We start from the raw sequence: 20,434 nt of genomic DNA on the forward strand, positions 1-20,434 counted from the left end.
GAGTCCGTGGTGAAATTGAACATGGGTTGCCAGATTGGTTGAACTCTTTCCAGTGTAATTCAATTAAAACTTTCCAAATTACTACAAAACGATATCTAAATGGCATCTTAACCCAATTATATTCCCACAAGGTTATTTGGTTCCACATGAGAATGTAGTTAAGAACACTTCAATTTGTAAGATACAATCTGGCAACCCTGGAATGGAGTGTTTCAGTAAGGAAGGTTCAACCTTCAAAAAAGGCAAAGCAAACGAGTTTAGAGAAAAGCAAGAAGTGCTTTAATAAGTTGAAGAAGATTTGGATATGAAACGAGTACAGTAGGAAGACCAAGTTAAAGATCTATCGAAGCAATATTTTGTCAGTTTTAATGTACAGTTCGGCGTGTTGGAAAGTTAGTAACAAGGATAGAGATAGGTTGAATCCATTCCACAACAGATGGTTGAGAAGGATTTTAAAGATTTATTCTGTCCACATTCACTGGATATGAGCAATCGTGCACTCTGATTGGCTACTCTACTACTAGGATATCAGCTCATATACTGTAAGTAGAGAAAAACAAAATGGCGGAGCGGGTTGCTGAACCAACCGAGGACAAAATAAAAACTCTACTCGAAAATAAAATCCCCCAAAAATACAAAAAAGCAACAAAATATGGAATAAAAGTATTTGATGGTAAGAATGTATCTTTTCTAATTTTTCAAGAATTATTATTATAGCATTTTTAGCAAATTGCTCCTGTCATTTCGCCGGTTTGTTTACATTCTCAGTGGAAATGATTTTGTCAGACATTTTGTATAAAGTTTTTATTTATCGAATTTGCAGAAAAAAGCTCCGTTTCTCAAAATCCAGTGAATATGGATATAATAAAACAGTTATTTCACTCAATCTCATCGTACATAGCTTATAGCCAACGCAGCAGTATGTGCGTCATCATCTATCTTCTCGTGTACAACTCGATTTCGTGGAATAACTTAAATATTGGCCAAGAATATTTAAATAATATTGGCTGGCTTTTTTCATGGTCTATCAGATACACATTCAGCTAGCATGATATTGAACGAGTCGAAGATGAGTATATCTGATATACCATGAAAAAAGGCAGCCATTATTATTATTATTATTATTATTATCTCATTATCTCTAGCCGCTTATTATTATTATTATTATTATTATTATTAATAATAATACACATTCAATGGAAAAATTATAGATTTTACAAAAAAATTGTCACAGTTGCTCACTAGTGCGTAAGTTTTACGCGTAATACGTATCTTATGGCATTTTCAATTCAGTTTACTGCAGGTGCTGCCGGTGAACACAAACACTTCTGCACAGCAGAAAACTCTCATCTCATCTCATTATCTGTAGCCGCTTTATCCTGTTCTACAGGGTCGCAGGCAAGCTGGAGCCTATCCCAGCTGACTACGGGCGAAAGGCGGGGTACACCCTGGACAAGTCGCCAGGTCATCACAGGGCTGACACATAGACACAGACAACCATTCACACTCACATTCACACCTACGGTCAATTTAGAGTCACCAGTTAACCTAACCTGCATGTCTTTGGACTGTGGGGGAAACCGGAGCACCCGGAGGAAACCCACGCGGACACGGGGAGAACATGCAAACTCCACACAGAAAGGCCCTCGCCGGCCACGGGGCTCGAACCCGGACCTTCTTGCTGTGAGGCGACAGCGCTAACCACTACACCACCGTGCCGCCGCAGAAAACTCTCTCATTGGATATTCGCATCAGCTCCGACGTGTGACATCATGTTGTCTTGACAACCATGCAATATCATAAACCATATTCAATACTCATTCTCCATTGGATAGAATGGAGAATGTAGAATAAGTGATATGCTAACAATATTGCATGCTATCAAACCAAATGAATGGAACCTGCTAGAAGGGAATAGAACACACGTTTTTATTCCATCGAAAAAGTGTTCCGTATGGATAACAATATCATATGCGGAATTGAAAGAAAGAACAAAAATGCATTCTATAACTGACCTGATGATAAAAACAAGCAGATGGAAATAGATAGGACATGTTTGAAGGAAAGAGATCACAGATGATTGTAGGATAGCACTAACTTGGGCACCAGTGGGAAAAAGATCAAGAGGAAGGCTAAAAGATACATGGAAGAGAATAGTTAAAAAGGAGAGGAATCATTTTGGCTGGAAGAGTTGGAGTGAGGCGGCAGTAGCTCCAAAGGACAGAAAGGAATGGAAGATTTTTGCAGATGCCATAAGTGACACTACTGGTGCAAGAGGAACTCGATGACGATGATGAAACAAGTTTAGGATTAGAAGATATCATAACCACGATTAACAAGTGAGACATAATCTGAGTAAAGTTAGATGTATGGTTGTGGGTTTTTTTTTTCACATTAATTAGGATATTAGACAGAATAATTTTACATTAGAGGTGATACATTTTCATTTATTTATTTGCTTATTTTATTACTGAATATAGCTCTATGCTTCTTTTCCTACGGAAGCCGCGAGAGGCCCTTCATATAATCTTTTTTTATTCACCTTGTTATCCCGAGATAACGACATAATTAATTCAGGATCTCGAGAAAACAACACAACTAATTCGAGATCTCGAGAAAACAAAACCGTTATCCCAAGATAACGACATAATTAATTCAGGATGTCGAGAAAACAACACAACTAATTCGAGATCTCGAGAAAACAAAACAATTATTCCGTGATCTCGCCTTATTAGGTGATCGATTATTCCAGACATTCTAATGACCAAAGTTGCGTCTATACAGAATGAGAAATAGCCCCAAAGTCAGCATATCACAAGTCTCTTGGCGCACCTGAATGAACCATTTCTCAGCTGTTTACTCGAGATCACGGAATAATTGTTTTGTTTTCTCGAGATCTCGAAATAACGGTTTTGTTTTCTCGAGATCTCGAATTAGTTGTGTTGTTTTCTCGCGATCCTGAATTAATTATGTCGTTATCTCGGGATAACAAGGTGAATAAAAAAAAAGGATTATATGAAGGGCCTCTCTCGGCTTCCGTACTTTTCGCACTGTGCTTCTTCTGAAGTTTACAGAGACTGATGTCATCCACTGCAATACCTTTTTAAAAGATAATGTACTTTACAAGACTATAATGTAATATATATTGTGTAATAATGACTGTGTTCGGTGTGTGTTTGTCAGCTGGAACTACAGTAGGAGTGACAACGTGAAAAAAGCACATGAACTGAAGAAACTTCAGTGATTTATCTTTAACAAAGAAAGAAGTTTCTTCTGAATCTGTAGATATTTATAATGCAAGCACACACACACACACACACACACACACACACACACACACACACAGAGTGATCCTCAAACCAATTTCACAGCTGTGCTGGTGTCCGTTTCAAAAGATAGAAAAAAAGTTCACATAGAGTCAGAGAATATAAAAGGAAAGCAAGATGAAGACAAAAGCACACTGAAAGAGCACAAGAGAAGTGATAACACTGGTCTACAGCCAAAATGCTTCTGAAATAAATATAGTCAAACTTTACTAATTCTGGGTCGCTGGGAACGAAAATGAAACTTAAAATTGTTCATTGGCTCTAGTTTTCAAGATTGGCTCTATGAATAAATCTATGATTGGGTTTGGATAGTACTTACGTTTTTGGCAAAATAATGAATGATGCAATCTGAAGCCAGTATTGCATTAGACACGATATCATGTTATTCCTAGAAGTCACTGATGATGCAATCATAAGTCAATTTACATCACTCTGCTGAACAAATTGCCCTGTAATCAGCTCAGAAAAAAAAAATCATACAGTGCTCTGCACTCGAGATGAAGTTTTTGCTTGACAAGAGATGCTCTGTTTCATGAATACAAGAGACAAGCTGCCAAAAATCATTGAGTGCATACTGAATAAGGACTAAACCTATTCAGTACTTACCGGTATACATGATTGTTTTTAGCCATTTGGTTCATAATGCATTTTATTTATATAAACATTTTGCTGATTTTCTAGTGTTACATAAAAAGAACAGGTGAAATGGGTCAGTCCATGAAATGGGGTTACCAAAATGTGACACAGAGGGAGTCACTTAAAACAATTTACAACTGAAAACAACTTTTATTTCCATGAAGCATTGACCATATAAGAAAATATAACATAGTTGTTAAGATAACTCCTGCTCTACAATGTATGATAAAATCCATAAATATTTACCCGGTTGCTAATGCAACAAGGACACGAACAAGCTTTTAAAAATAAAGGAAAAATATTGATAAAATCAATTTTTTGCTTTTATTTGCTTACTTTAAACATGAACACTGAATAAGAATTCATTAGAAATATTAGTTCAACATCATAAACACTGAAAATATGAAATACCAGTATTTCACAAACTTCATAAAATCTCTTTAAGATTTGAACAATAACGACAGTCATTAACAGGAAACAGTTTCATCCTATATGGGGTAAATGAGATTACTGAATTCATTACTTTACTTAGTCACACTTATATCTGCACTTCTCTCGAGCACGTGTTGTGGTGTGTGAGATCCCGCGAGAAGTTCTCTCGCGTCAGTTCAGCTGACCTAGATTGAGTAAATCGGTCTCGCAGGTTGTGAACGAACCAGGAAGTGAGTGGAAGCTAAGTTAGGATGCGAGAAAAAACATCGATAATTTCTTTTATTGCCGTTTGTTTAAATTTCTTTCTACCTACATCGTTTTATAGTATATTCTTCTTTATATTAAAAACATCAATCATGATTTCAACTCGTTTTATCATTTTTTATAAGCCTGGTTTCTAACGTAACACGGTAGGACACCACAATGTTACATTCACAACCTATTTTTAGTGGATGAATTCGAAGCTAAATAGTTTATAGAACCTTCTTAACTTGATTATGTGAGTGTCAAACTAAATTGCAAGTACCATGAAACTAATTTTATTGAAATTCTCAGAAAGTAATGAAGGTTTATTTAAGCTCAAAGTCAGCAAATATTCCATGTCACAAAAAACGTGTCATCCGTGTCCAGTCACAGGGGAAGAAAATGTTTCACATTTCTTTATTTCAAAAGAAAACTTCATTTTTTTAATTTATTTTATTTCTTCAAACAATATTTATGGATAATCTGCTAAATATTTCTTTAAATCATGGAAATTAAAGATGAAATGATTATGTAAACCCGGACCAATGAAAAGTAACATCATTTCATGGACTGACCCACATATCATGTAAACCAACCAGAAACACATGAAGAGACCTAGATTTACAATTTATACTTAAAACATTACTATCTACACAATGTACATGAGTATAAAATGTAAAATCTTAAATATCTTGGAAGCCGTAGCCAATCCGTTGTTTTAGGGTGTACCCCGCCGTTCGCCCGTAGTCAGCTGGGATAGGCTCCAGCTTGCCCGCGACCCTGTAGAACAGGATAAAGCGGCTACAGATAATGAGATGAGATGAGATATTTGAATTCAACACACCAAATTTCATAACAAACAGCCAGTTTCAGCTCTGAAGAAGACAACTTCTGAAAAGTTGTTGACCAATGTAAGTAACTGCTGAGGGGTGGATGAGAAACAACAGAAAGTTGGGCTGGTATTCCAAATGAGTGTGTATGCGTGAGTGTGTGCATGATTCAGAAAGGTGTGCCTAGTTTTCAGAGTGTCAGAGAATCTGAGTCATATTTACACACACACACACACACACACACACACACACACACACACACACACACACACAATAACAGTCATCTGGTACCTTGCCAGCCGGGTTTGCAGATGGGTTTGACGTGAATGTGTACCGTTGCACTTCGTGTTGCTCTCTTCTGCCCACAGTCAAAAGCCGTCACACTGATCTCATAGTGCGGCTGGGTGTCGAAGCTCAGGCTCTCCGTGTTCCTGATGTTGCCTACACGCATGCACGCACACACACGCGCACACACACACCAGTACTCAGAAGATTGTATTCATTTTACAATGTTATGATCAATTTAAATTGATTATAATAATATTCATTATACCACGTCATAACTCTTAAAAGTGGATCTGGTAAAAAAAAAAAAAAAAAAGATTGATATTTAGAGGGCAGCATGGTGGTGTAGTGGTTAGCGCTGTCACCTCACAGCAAGAAGGTTCTGGGTTTGAACCCAGCGGCTGACGGGGGCCTTTCTGTGCGGAGTTTGCATGTTCTCCCCGTGTCCGCGTGGGTTTCCTCCGGGTGCTCCGGTTTCCCCCACAGTCCAAAGACATGCAGGTTAGGTTAACTGGTGACTCTAAATTGACCGTAGGTGTGAATGTGAGTGTGAATGGTTGTCTGTGTCTATGTGTCAGCCCTGTGATGACCTGGCGACTTGTCCAGGGTGTACCCCGCCTTTCGCCCGTAGTCAGCTGGGATAGGCTCCGGCTTGCCTGCGACCCTGTAGAACAGGATAAAGTGGCTAGAGATAATGAGATGAGATGAGAATATTCATAATACCACGTCATAACTCTCAAAAGTGGATCTGGTAAAAAAAAAAAAGATTGATATTTAGAGGGCAGCATGGTAGTGTAGTGGTTAGCACTGTCACCTCACAGCAAGAAGGTTCTGGGTTCGAACCCAGCGGCTGACGGGGGCCTTTCTGTGTGGAGTTTGCATGTTCTCCCCGTGTCCGCGTGGGTTTCCTCCGGGTGCTCCGGTTTCCTCCCACAGTCCAAAGACATGCAGGTTAGGTTAACTGGTGACTCTAAATTGACCGTAGGTGTGAATGTGAGTCTGAATGGTTGTCTGTGTCTATGTGTCAGCCCTGTGATGACCTGGCGACTTGTCCAGGGTGTACCCCGCCTTTCGCCCGTAGTCAGCTGGGATAGGCTCCAGCTTGCCCACAACCCTGTACAGGATAAGCAGTTACAGATAATGGATGGATGAATAGATATATTTTATCTCATCTCATCTCATTATCTCTAGCCGCTTTATCCTGTTTTACAGGGTCGCAGGCAAGCTGGAGCCTATCCCAGCTGACTACGGGCGAAAGGCGGGGTACACCCTGGACAAGTCGCCAGGTCATCACAGGGCGGTATATTTTATATTATTTGAAAAATATTTCACTCTTAGTTTTTATTTGTATAATTTTATTTCATATTATTTGTTTATTGGATAGATATGATTAAATATATGTGCAGGACCTCTCTGAAAAACACTATGGTAATGAGAGCCTCCTGTATAAACATTGTTATAAATAAATAAATAAAACTATGAGCTGTATTGTGTAGACTTATATCCTATAGTTCCTTTGAGTTCACCGAAAATGTGGAAAAATTCAGGGGGACTGAATACTTATGCATGCACTGTATATTATTTACACTCTGTCTTTGCCTATGGATTTTCACATTAGTTTTAATATGTTTTGAAATACCAAATGGCAAATGGAAATGGCAAAAAAAAAAAAGTTCCACTGGATTTCACCTTCAGTCCCTGAGCAACTGAAACAATTCAACATCCCAGTTTTTAAAAGCTGCTAAGTTTAGCGGTGATGCTATAAGTGAGATAAGACCCACTGGAGTATCCTGTTATCAGAACACATCAGACTTGAGGAAACACCACTTTGCCTTGAGTGTAGTAATCTTCACCTCTGCCTCATCTGTTCTTTTCTGATATCACCTTGGTTTGGCGTTATCTCTTATTTCTAGGCCAAAATAAAATAAAATAAAACATCTTCCATCTCATGCACCCTCAAGAGTTCATTCAAAAGGTACTGCACACTTAAATGTGTTTTTTGAGCTGTAAACTAAATGATATGACTATACTGTGATGAAACACATCAAAACTAAACACAGGGTTAGTTAAAATTATGTTAAACACTTAAATAGAATGGTAGAAACCATTTATTCACAAAACATACTGTGCATATGTGCAAGAAGATTTACAGGACTGTCTCAACCTGTTCGCCATAGTGTTCAACACACAAAAACCAGCGAGCAACAGGACCATTTAATCTGTCACCAATGGCGTACGTCTATCTGCAGGAGAAAAATAATCCATTAGTGTTAACATAATTTTGACTAACCCTGCATGTTTTGTGTTGTTATTATTTAGTTTTTTAATAAATCACCATTTGATGTGGGAGTGGCACGGTGGTGTAGTGGTTAGCACTGTCGCCTCACAGCAAGAAGGTTCTGGGTTCGAGCCCCATGGCCGGCGAGGGCCTTTCTGTGTGGAGTTTGCATGTTCTCCCCGTGTCTGCGTGGGTTTCCTCCGGGTGCTCCGGTTTCCTCCAAAGGCATGCAGGTTAGGCTAATTGGTGGCTCTAAATTGACCGTAGGCTTGAATGTGAGTGTGAATGGTTGTTTGTCTCTATATGTGTCAGTTCTGCGATGATCTGGCAACTTGTCCAGGGTGTACCCTGTGACCCTGCACAGGATAAGCAGTTACGGATAATGGCTGGACCATTTTATGGGTTGAAAATGGCTCAAAATGTCTGTGAAGCTGTATTCATTTTCAAATATATGCTGATAGAGAATCACCGAGCATCTCCTGCTTCACACATCCACGCCCCCTCCTTCCCACCTCCACCTCAGCCCCTCCCTACCCCCCCTTTCAGCCCCTGGCCACTTTATAGAGGCTTTGCACCATCATGTGACCTGAAAAGCAACAGTAACTACACCACCATGACAGGAAGCATGCCTGTAGTGCTTTATTCAGATGAGTTCGGGCCCAGTCCCACAACACCGATAACTATAACTATACCAATAACTCCAACGATGACTATATCTGTGGCTGAGTTTAGTTCCAGTCTGGAGCAGTCACACCACAACTATAATCCCCACTATAATATCGCTTGGTCCTGCCACTCAGGGAAATAAATGCATGCAACTGAGGAATAGTCATGGAAGTTTTTTCCAAGTAGTAGCACATTATTCCGGGTCATACTGCACAGCTTGGACTCCAAAACAACCCGTGTACATACTCCGGTAGTTGATAAAATACAGATAGGTCACAGACTACAGAAATATAATAAAAAAGGATACAAAATACGGAGGGCGGCACGGTGGTGTAGTGGTTAGCGCTGTCGCCTCACAGCAAGAAGGTCCTGGGTTCGAGCCCCGGGGCCGGCGAGGGCCTTTCTGTGTGGAGTTTGCATGTTCTCCCCGTGTCCGCGTGGGTTTCCTCCGGGTGCTCCGGTTTCCCCCACAGTCCAAAGACATGCAGGTTAGGTTAACTGGTGACTCTAAATTGACCGTAGGTGTGAATGTGAGTGTGAATGGTTGTCTGTGTCTATGTGTCAGCCCTGTGATGACCTGGCGACTTGTCCAGGGTGTACCCCACCTTTCGCCCGTAGTCAGCTGGGATAGGCTCCAGCTTGCCCGCGACCCTGTAGAACAGGATAAAGCGGCTAGAGATAATGAGGTGAGATGATACAAAATACGGAGTGGTTACGGATTTTAATACGGATGCTAATAATTTACAGATTGGTCACGGATGTTTCAGTATATTACAGATTGGTTACTGATTTCATACGGATGATGCATCATGGATTAAAAATTAAGAAGTCTAAAACAATTAAATGTTTGGCCTGCCAGAGTTCATAATTAAAATATCTTGCCTGGATGTATATGTTTACTTTATTAATTTACTATTGGTATTTCATGGAAAATCACATATCCATGAATAAAAGATCCGTGCTTTGTATTTCTATATTTTTTAATTTTCTGTGAATCCGTATTCCGTGACTTTATGATGTAACAGGGATGTGCAAAGATACCCGGGGAAAAATAGCACGTGCTCAGACAGTGTCACGTGTAAACAATTACCTGACTGGTCGGATATTTTATCGGATCAGATCAGGTTCAAGCCTGGAAAAATCGCTCCAGAAGCAATATCACTGATACGGATAAACCCAGGCCTGCACTATAGGTATCATTATTGGTCTGGTGTGAATACCAACTACATAAACTGCAGGGGACCGATTTATTTATCGTTATCGCTGTAATGATCTGTGTTGTGGGACCGGGCCCTTAGTTGTTATTGATCAGCATGGGAAGGTTTTGCTGCATTTTTGGATGTGCAAATTATTCTGAATGAAACAAAGACATTAGATTTTTTAATTTCATCTCATCTCATTATCTCTAGCCGCTTTATCCTGTTCTACAGGGTCGCAGGCAAGCTGGAGCCTATCCCAGCTGACTACGGGCGAAAGGCGGGGTACACCCTGGACAAGTCGCCAGGTCATCACAGGGCTGACACATAGACACAGACAACCATTCACACTCACATTCACACCTACGGTCAATTTAGAGTCACCAGTTAACCTAACCTGCATGTCTTTGGACTGTGGGGGAAACCGGAGCACCTGGAGGAAACCCACGCAGACACGGGGAGAACATGCAAACTCCGCACAGAAAGGCCCTCGCCGGCCCCGGGGCTCGAACCCGGACCTTCTTGCTGTGAGGCGACAGCGCTAGCCACTACACCACCGTGCCGCCCACATAATTCATCATCAGGGGAAAAAAAGCTAGAGAGATTTCTCAACATAGAAGGGAAAAATGACTCACAAACATACAAAGTGCAGCGAGATGCTCATTCTTATACACTGAAGTGAACATGAGCTTGAGCGCCTCGCTGTACTTTGTCTCTTATGTTCACTTCACTGTATAAGAATAAGCACATCGCTGCAGTTCTGAAATTAATTTTTTTTGGAATTCTTACCTTCGTGGAAATGAAGTGAACATACCATAGGCTTTTTGACCTCTCCATTTGACATCGAGTCCTGCTGAATGTTTCTGAGCCATTTTTCCCTTCTACATTTAGAAATCTCTCTAGTTTTCCCCCCTGATGATGAATTACTTTTGGTAAATTAAAAAAAAAAATCTGATGTCTTTGTTTCGTTCAGAATAATTTGCACATCCAAAAATGCAGCAAAACCTTCCCATCCTGATCAATAACAACTGACTTGTCTGAATGAAGCACTACAGCATGCCTCCTGTCATGGCGGCGTAGTTTCCGTTGCTATAGGGGTCATGTGATGGTGCAAATCCTCTACTGTATAGCATTGTTCAGAATTACACCCTGGACAAGTCGCCAGGTCATCACAGGGCTGACACATAGACACAGACAACCATTCACACTCACATTCACACCTACGGTCAATTTAGAGTCACCAGTTAACCTAACCTGCATGTCTTTGGACTGTGGGGGAAACCGGAGGAAACCCACATGGACACGGGGAGAACATGCAAACTCGACACAGAAAGGCCCTCGCCGGCCACGGGGCTTGAACCCGGACTTTCTTGCTGTGAGGCGACAGCGCTAACCACTACACCACCGTGCCGCCCCGCCACAGAACAATGTCTGGCAAAAAGTAGGCATATCAGATGCTCACTGGCCATGCTGTGAAAAATTGTGCATGCAGACACTGATCTAAGTTTACAAACCTGTCACTGCTTAACTCTGGAATATTTTCTATAGTGAATACTGCCATTAAAAAGCTTATAAACTCTGCTTTTCAAATAAATGTATCTCATTAAGATCTGTTCAGTACTTTGGGAGTAACGGCAGGTTGAAGTTGGTACAACAGAGTAAAAAATATGCTCGCGTGACGTCAGGAAACTGCCGGTGATTTTTGAGTCACAGGAAAGCGGTCAGGCTCTCTCACTCTCTTCTGATCGGTTTCTGACTGGATTACTCGTCAATATCAATCAGATAACTGCTATAGAGATGTTCTCTAACTCTCACTGTTTCTGATGAAGTATTCAGCAAAATTTTCTGTCAGCTAGTTCTGATTTTATGATTCATGGGAGACTTTGAAGTGAGTTTTCATAGCTTAACCTACTTATTTTTTCAAACCAAACTGATTCCTGTAAATAAATAACTATTTTAGAATATAACTGTAGTTGTTTTGATGAAAAATATTGAGATCTTAGTGGTCGGAATGAGATTTTGAAAAACCAGAAGTCAGAAATGCGAGTGTCAATTTCAATTCAATTAATTGGAGTTGTTTATTAGATCTGGCTCACACAGTTTTTTTTCCGAGGTTTGCCTTGAAAGCTGTGAATATTTATGAAAATAATTTATATTCTTTAATATAAACACTAGTTGGCTCTACTTTTGAGAAATACAAAGGCCTAAAGAGCACAAAGAGGGGATTAGAAATAATCTTATTACTTTTTTATTTTGATAGAGAATGGTAGATGTGAATGACATTCAATGCTTATTTATGCATATTTTATAATTGTATTTGTAATTAACATTGATTTTCCCTTCTCTGCGATGTATAAATGAGAGTTAAGATCAGCTTTATATTGGACAAATAAAGCCATTGGTGAAACTTTGAAGAAGAAGAGAGTGTACCGATTTAATGTTTTTTAAAACCTGATTAGCATAATTAATATTAATTAAATGCTAATTTGCATTTTTTGCTAATTTTCTAAACTTTGTATTCAGTATACAACTATCTATATGCCTGCCAATTTCTATGTACAACCCCGATTCCAAAAAAGTTGGGACAAAGTACAAATTGTAAATAAAAACAGAATGCAATAATTTACAAATCTCAAAAACTGATATTGTATTCACAATAGAACATAGACAACATATCAAATGTCGAAAGTGAGACATTTTGAAATTTCATGCCAAATATTGGCTCATTTGAAATTTCATGACAGCAACACATCTCAAAAAAGTTGGGACAGGGGCAATAAGAGGCTGGAAAAGTTAAAGGTACAAAAAAGGAACAGCTGGAGGACCAAATTGCAACTCATTAGGTCAATTGGCAATAGGTCATTAACATGACTGGGTATAAAAAGAGCATCTTGGAGTGGCAGCGGCTCTCAGAAGTAAAGATGGGAAGAGGATCACCAATCCCCCTAATTCTGCACCGACAAATAGTGGAGCAATATCAGAAAGGAGTTCGACAGTGTAAAATTGCAAAGAGTTTGAACATATCATCATCTACAGTGCATAATATTATCAAAAGATTCAGAGAATCTGGAAGAATCTCTGTGCGTAAGGGTCAAGGCCGGAAAACCATACTGGGTGCCCGTGATCTTCAGGTACTTAGATGGCACTGCATCACATACAGGCATGCTTCTGTATTGGAAATCACAAAATGGGCTCAGGAATATTTCCAGAGAACATTATCTGTGAACACAATTCACCGTGCCATCCGCCGTTGCCAGCTAAAACTCTATAGTTCAAAGAAGAAGGCGTATCTAAACATGATCCAGAAGCGCAGACGTCTTCTCTGGGCCAAGGCTCATTTAAAATGGACTGTGGCAAACTGGAAAACTGTTCTGTGGTCAGATGAATCAAAATTTGAAGTTCTTTATGGAAATCAGGGATGCCGTGTCATTCGGACTGAAGAGGAGAAGGATGACCCAAGTTGTTATCAGCGCTCAGTTCAGAAGCCTGCACCTCTGATGGTATGGGGTTGCGTTAGTGCGTGTGGCATGGGCAGCTTACACATCTGGAAAGACACCATCAATGCTGAAAGGTATATCCAGGTTCTAGAGCAACATATGCTCCCATCCAGACGACGTCTCTTTCAGGGAAGACCTTGCATTTTCCAACATGACAATGCCAAACCACATACTGCATCAATTACAGCATCATGGCTGCGTAGAAGAAGGGTCCGGGTACTGAACTGGCCAGCCTGCAGTCCAGATCTTTCACCCATAGAAAACATTTGGTGCATCATAAAATGGAAGATACGACAAAAAAGACTGAAGACAGTTGAGCAACTAGAATCCTACATTAGACAAGAATGGGTTAACATTCCTATCCCTAAACTTGAGCAACTTGTCTCCTCAGTCCCCAGACGTTTACAGACTGTTGTAAAGAGAAAAGGGGATGTCTCACAGTGGGAAACATGGCCTTGTCCCAACTTTTTTGAGATGTGTTGTTGTCATGAAATGATCTTTAAATGATACATTTTCTCAGTTTAAACATTTGATATGTCATCTATGTTCTATTCTGAATAAAAATATGGAATTTTGAAACTTCCACATCATTGCATTCCGTTTTTATTTACAATTTGTACTTTGTCCCAACTTTTTTGGAATCGGGGTTGTAAATATCTTGAAAAATAAAAAAGTTATTAAGGAAAAAACATTTGATCTTATTCATTAATGAGGCCCATTTTGGACCATGTGATCCTCATACAGAATATTATGTCAGTTTTCTGAAAATTAAGCCATTTTGTCAGTATTTGATTTGTAATATCTCAAGAACAGACAAACATATTTTAATTCTGTAAAAAGTACCTTATTCTGCATTCAATTCTGAATTCAGTGAGAGCAGTTTCTAGCAATTTGGATTGAATTGTCACCTGATATGCCTACCAAAATGTCAGAAACGGCAGGTTTGGATTTCAGACAAAAGACACTAAAGGACAATAACTTTGACCTTTCCAGCTGCACAGCTGATAATATTATTATGCCTCTGCTTACCGTAAAATTGAAAATGTGGAGATGATTGTTTGCCTGTCATTTCTCGGGCTGTTGATTCTGGTCGCTTTATCAGGATTTTTTTTTTAAAGGTAACTCATGAACAGGGAACAATCAAAAGTTAACTGTACGAAAATGAGTGAATAAAAGTCTGGTAAAATGTAAGGTTTCACAAGGTCAGGGATTAACACCCAAAAATAAATTTAAAATGTGTTATGTATTGAATGCTTTTACTTTATTCGATTCAAGCACTTTTTAAGCACTTATCAACAAAATGTGCTGCTGTCCAGGTTTTCTAATGCTTAACTCAAAATACTAAATTCACTGTGTGTGTGTGTGTGTGTGTGTGTGTGTGTGTGTGTGTGTGTGTGTGTGTGTGTGTGAGAGAGAGAGAGAGAGAGAGGGTAAAATCTACATAGTGAGAAGTCTTCAGGTGATGTTCGGCCCTGGCCTTGAATATTGGCCTTAAAGGCCAAAGAAAACAGGCGCTTCAGGATCTGAACCATGGAGGAATATGATTTATTGATGAAACCATACATGTTGCATAATAAGCCGGATGTTTTTACAATGGAGGTACCCCTGACTCTGTTGGAAGTTGTGTGTGTGTGTGTGTGTGTGTGTGTTTTACCTCACTCTGTAGAGTGTTGGTGCATGCGTGAAAAAGTATGTGTATGCTGTGCCTGATTCTGTTGGGGTGCTGGTATGTGTGAAGGTGAGAGTATGTGTTCTGCCTGACTCTGTAGGCGTGTCGGTGTGTGTGAGTGTGTGTGAGAGAATGCTTGCACGTGTCTAACCATTGCGGTCGATAGCGAATGGTGCGTTCTCTGTGACGATCTGGTAGTTGCAGATCTGGCTGTATTGAGGTGAACAGTCTCTGTCTGTTGCATCAACCTGCAGGATGCTGTCACACACTCTGCCCTCCTGCACAGAGCCTGAATACACAGCACTGCTGAACACGGGGGAGAACTCATTCACATCGCCAACCTGCACGTGTACCACCGCCCTGAGATACAGATAGAGAAAGAGAAAGAGGATGAGGGAGAAGACATTTTTGTAAACAAACAAAAAAACAAAAACACTATTCGTTCCACTAAGTGTATATTTTATGAGGCTAAATCCATGAATCACTGTCGTGATCCATAGTATGGGTCAAAGCACAGGCAGGCAAACAACAAACACAGATAATCCATAATCAATAACAAAAACACGCACACGAGTGAAAACCAGGAGAACTGTTCGGACAAAGGCGCAGTAAGACATTGCAATGAGACAAAGAAAGAGCAGGGTATACACAGACAAACAAATTATAGCTCAACCTGGAACAGGTGCACACATTAGGTAACAGACCAAGGACAGGACGGGGTGAAGACGGGATTAGAACAAAACAAAAATTGTGTTAAATATTAGATAATACCTTTGCATTAGGAGTTCATCAATTAAGTTAAGCCATTTAATACTTCGTTCATGTCCACACTGAAATCCACCGTACAGTTTATTCGGAACACCTGGCAGCCAATTGAACATACCAGTTAAATCCACTCACTGGCCCCTTTATTAGGAACACCCATCCACCTGCTGTTTGATCGTGATCTAACCAGCAGATCCCTTGGCAGCAGCACAATGCGTGAAATCATGCAGATGTGAATCAGGAGCTTCAGTTAATTAATATTCACATGAAACATCAGAATGGGAAAAATTGTGATCCCAAAGTGTGACTTTCACTGTGGCATGGGTGTTGGTTTGAGCCAGATGAACTGGTTTGAGTATTTCAGAAACGGCTGATCTCCTGGGGTTTTCACACACAACAGTCTCTAGAGTTTACACAGAATGGTGCAAAAAAAAAAATGAGTGAGTGAGTGACATTTCTGTGGGTGGAAACAAACAACTTGTTGATAAGAGAGTTCAGAGGAAAATGGCCAGACTGGTTCAAGCTGCCAAGAAGGATATAGTAACTCATATAATCACTCTTTACAACCGTGGTGAGCAGAAAAGCATCTCAGCATGCAACAGCAGAACTGAAGACCACACTGGGTTCCAGTCCTGCAGCCAAGAAAAGGAATCAAGAAGAAGTTAAAGTGGCTGGTGAGTGTAAAGGGTGTGATTTAACAGCTTTCATCTGGTCATTTAGATGTCAGCTGATATGCTTAGATGGACAAATATGGACATACTGTATTCCATATACAGAACAAGAGTGCTCTGAGAGCCCCCCCCCCCACTGACAACTATGCCATGACTCAGGTAAAATGTGACCGAATTGAACTAAATTGCAATATGCATATTACTGACATATAACAAAGAATCCTGCCAAGTTTTGTGAAATTCCTCCAAAAATTGTGAGAGGAGTTGATTTCAGAAGGTGAGTACCCTTCCCGGGACGGACGGACGGACATCACCATGACATGATTCCCCCTTCGGGCCTTTCAGCCAGCGGGGGATAAAAATTGTGAGGGAAGTTGAGTTCAGAAAGCAAGCATACCTTGATGAAATTGCCAAAGTACAAGTTTGTTATAATCAAGGGCATAACTCTGGTAAAATTTGCCCAAATTAAATGAAATTTCAATATGCATATAACTGTCATATAACAAAGCCTTTGGCCAACTTTGGTGAAATTCCTCCACAAATTGTGAGAGGAGTTGATTTCAGAAGGACGTACACCCTCATGAAATTGTCAAAGTACAAGTTATTTAATCAAGGGTCAAAACCCTGGTAAAATGTTCACAAATGAAATTAAATCGCAATATGCGTATTACCATCATATAACAAGGCCTTTTGCCAAGCTTCAAGAAATTCGTCCAAAAACAGAGAGGAGTTGATGTCAGAAGGAAAACACACTCTCATGAAATTGTCAAAGTATAATTTTATTATTTAAGAGCTGTAACTCTGGTAAAATGTGACCGAATTTAACGAAATTGGAATAGGCGTATTACTGATATATAACAAAGAATCCTGCCAAGTTTCGTGAAATTCCTCCAAAAATTGGGAGAGGAGTTGATTTCAGAATTTGAGCACCCTTCCCGGGACAGACGGATGGATGTCGCCACAACATAATCCTTCTTCAGGCCTTTCAGCTAGTGGGGGATAAAAAGTGAAAACTGCGAGAAGTGGAGATACTGTACATATTTTTCAGTGGACAGAGATTTGTTTATTATAAGCTTTAGATTATGTGAAATGTCCTATTTTTAAGTCCCTGTGAGTTAGCAGTTACTTTAGAAATGATAATGCATTAGAACAACCACATGAACATAAAGCCTTGAATTACCTTGCAGCTGGAACAACTGTCAGAGCTGCTGATGACCAATCAGAATTGAGAATTCAACAGCATAGTGGTATAAAATTATGTATTTACTCTTATTTTTTCTGCAGCACAGCTTCTGATAATGTCCAGTGAAATACAGTATTAAACTCTTTCTTTGACACGAAGTGAAAACCGTATATGTATTTGGCAACTCGATAGAGACTGTGACTAAAGTCACAGTAATTATCGCTAGCTGACCTTTGTCAATTGAAGGTCAAGGAAAAGTTGCACCCTGCCGCCTTGAACAAAAAAAACAAAAAAAAACAAAAACAAACAAACAAAAACCTGATTGAAAAAAATCATGAAAATTGACAGAGTTATAAGTGATTGAAAACAATCCTGTTTTTCATGGATCATTCCAGTTCAGTGATCCAGATCAGCACCAAAAGTCATAGCAGCATAATTCAGCCCAGCGGTATTCTTCATGTGAAATTTGGTGATGATTGGTTGAAAACTGAGGGTGAAATAGCATCCTAAAACAACGTTAGGATAATAATAATAATAAAGTAGAAAGATCCTGAGTAAGAGAAACAATTCGTGCTACCGCTGCTAGCGCAAATTAATAAAGCAGTTTTGTACATTTCCCTCACGTAGTTCAGGTTTGTTTGCAGGAAAAATGTCTCAAGCGATCAGAGATGTTGCATGCTTTTTTTCTTCATCGTGTACTGCTGGTGCACCTCTCTTTCAAGAAAAAAAAATTGCTTCATGAATTTGCAAAAGCATATCAGGTAGCATATATTGTCATGGATAATACCAACCATATCTGGCACTACTGATAATGAAACACTGGTGCACAGGAGGACCAGAGAACAACCACAGCTTAATGTAATAACACCCAGATAGGCTAGGCTGACATGCTGCAAAGACTACTGTAAAGTGACAGCCGCTGGAAGTATCATATTAACTTGCACGTTTACACATCAAATATGAAAACAGCAGCAGGGCGTTAGAAATTTCAAATATATATGGATTAAACATGGTGGCTTTAACTGAAAATAGCCATGCAGGTCTCAAAATCAGCCAAAACATTTTGTCATAACGGCTATGTTCAAGGAGTATAAAAAGAGACTTGTGAGTTAACTGTGATTAGTTAGACGTCCACTGATACCAATACTGCTCATATCTTCATAAGTAAATATGTGGTTCTTGCAAGTAAACATGCTTACTTCTCAGCTTAACTATATAAATACACCATAATGTATTTCAGTGGCAGACCGTTACTATTAGAGCTGGGACTTGAGCTCAGCCAAAACTTACCCAGACACCAAAATAGCAACAGGGTGAAGGATTTTGTAAGGGATTAGCGGCAGGCTGCCAGGTCACTCTGTTGTGTGTAGTTGTCCATGTTGATTTTAAAAGTAACTAATTAAATTACACAGGGAAGCAAATATTTAAGTCTGAGTAAAAAAAAAAAATACTGTGTCAAGTGTGCGTGGAAGAAGAGTCTGGAGACAGAAGTCTTAGTTTCTCGGTCGTTAGCCTGTGCTACTTGCTCTCGATAGCACTGGTTTGACTGCATTATTAGCATTCGCTAAAACTACTGATGAACGCTACACCGGCTGGAAGGTGACTTCACTGCTGCATGGATTCACGGTTAAGTTAACGTTGGCCTTCAAGAAGCCCTAGGGCAATACATTTTTGGTCCCTCCCACTATGAATTAAACTCTGATTGGTTAATTCATCTGTCACTTCCTACATAAACATACACTGCCATGGCCTTCTGTCCCAGCAATGAAGTCCTAACCAGTGAGTGAGCAGCTCTAAACTCTTCTCAGCCTAGAGACAACAAACAAACAAAAAAAAAATCTTACTGGATAACTCGATTTTCATGTTTTCAGGACAGTAACCTTTTCATTTCTGAAGCACATTTGATAGAAAATGAGCCTGAATTAGAACTAGAAGAGAATAATTATCATAAAATTATGAAAGAATGAAAACAATTAAAGAATGAAAGAAATGAAATATAACATCTGAAATGCTGATATGTTTGGGTTTTCTCTGAATGCCTAGAAGACCCTGAGGGTTCCCCTCTGATGTATTTACTTTCAGACAAATGCTGACTAGTTCTATTATATTTGAGACGTTGGCATGCTGGGAGGTGATTCAGGGTGTACATGAGCATATGGACTGAGCCTCCGAGGCTCGACTGACCTTCTCTATGCAGCTGGATTTACGTTAAAGGATAAAGAACTCAAGGAAAGCTGCGCATTTCCAGCAACATACTGTATCTGTTATTTAAATGTGATTTGCACCATGGGTGTGTTAAAAATCCTCAGTTAAGCCATCGTATTAAGGAGGAAAGCACTTCAGGACATGCCGCGTACAAAGCGCTGACACTGGGGACTCCGTTCAAAAATGTTAAATAAACACTTCTTCAGAGAAAGCTTCACCATGTTAACAATTGCACAGTACATTTTCTTTCGTTAGTAACAGCACATTATTTAATTTGTATATGATTAGCCTGAGGTTATCACAGAGTGTCCAGCATATAAATCCTTGTTACGATAGAAATGCTAATGTATGAGAATAAGTGCATTAATATAAACTTGTGAATTTAATTACAGAGAGATTACTGCCTACAGATAGACTACTACCAGAGCTGAGAACTGCTCAGTGCTGTGGTGTAAATTATGATAATCTCATTCGCTGAATAATTGTATAATTAACCGACAGAATTAATTTGTTGATTTCATTTTCATCTGATAAAATAGGACGTCTCGAACT

General features: G+C 39.6%; 1 protein-coding gene across 1 annotated transcript in view; it reads right to left on the reverse strand.

Moving 5' to 3' along the window:
* Positions 1-20,434, reverse strand: part of clstn2b (calsyntenin 2b) — a gene marked incomplete at its 5' end in the record, with an annotated part of 375,601 nt that overhangs the window by 220,049 nt on the left and 135,118 nt on the right. The window contains 2 exons of the mRNA XM_060897678.1: positions 5,759-5,908; positions 15,210-15,418. Of these exons, the coding sequence (XP_060753661.1) occupies positions 5,759-5,908; positions 15,210-15,418 (359 nt within the window). The remainder of the gene's footprint in view (positions 1-5,758; positions 5,909-15,209; positions 15,419-20,434) is intronic.

This window comes from Neoarius graeffei, chromosome 17 (assembly GCF_027579695.1).
Source record: "Neoarius graeffei isolate fNeoGra1 chromosome 17, fNeoGra1.pri, whole genome shotgun sequence".
NCBI lineage: Eukaryota > Metazoa > Chordata > Actinopteri > Siluriformes > Ariidae > Neoarius > Neoarius graeffei.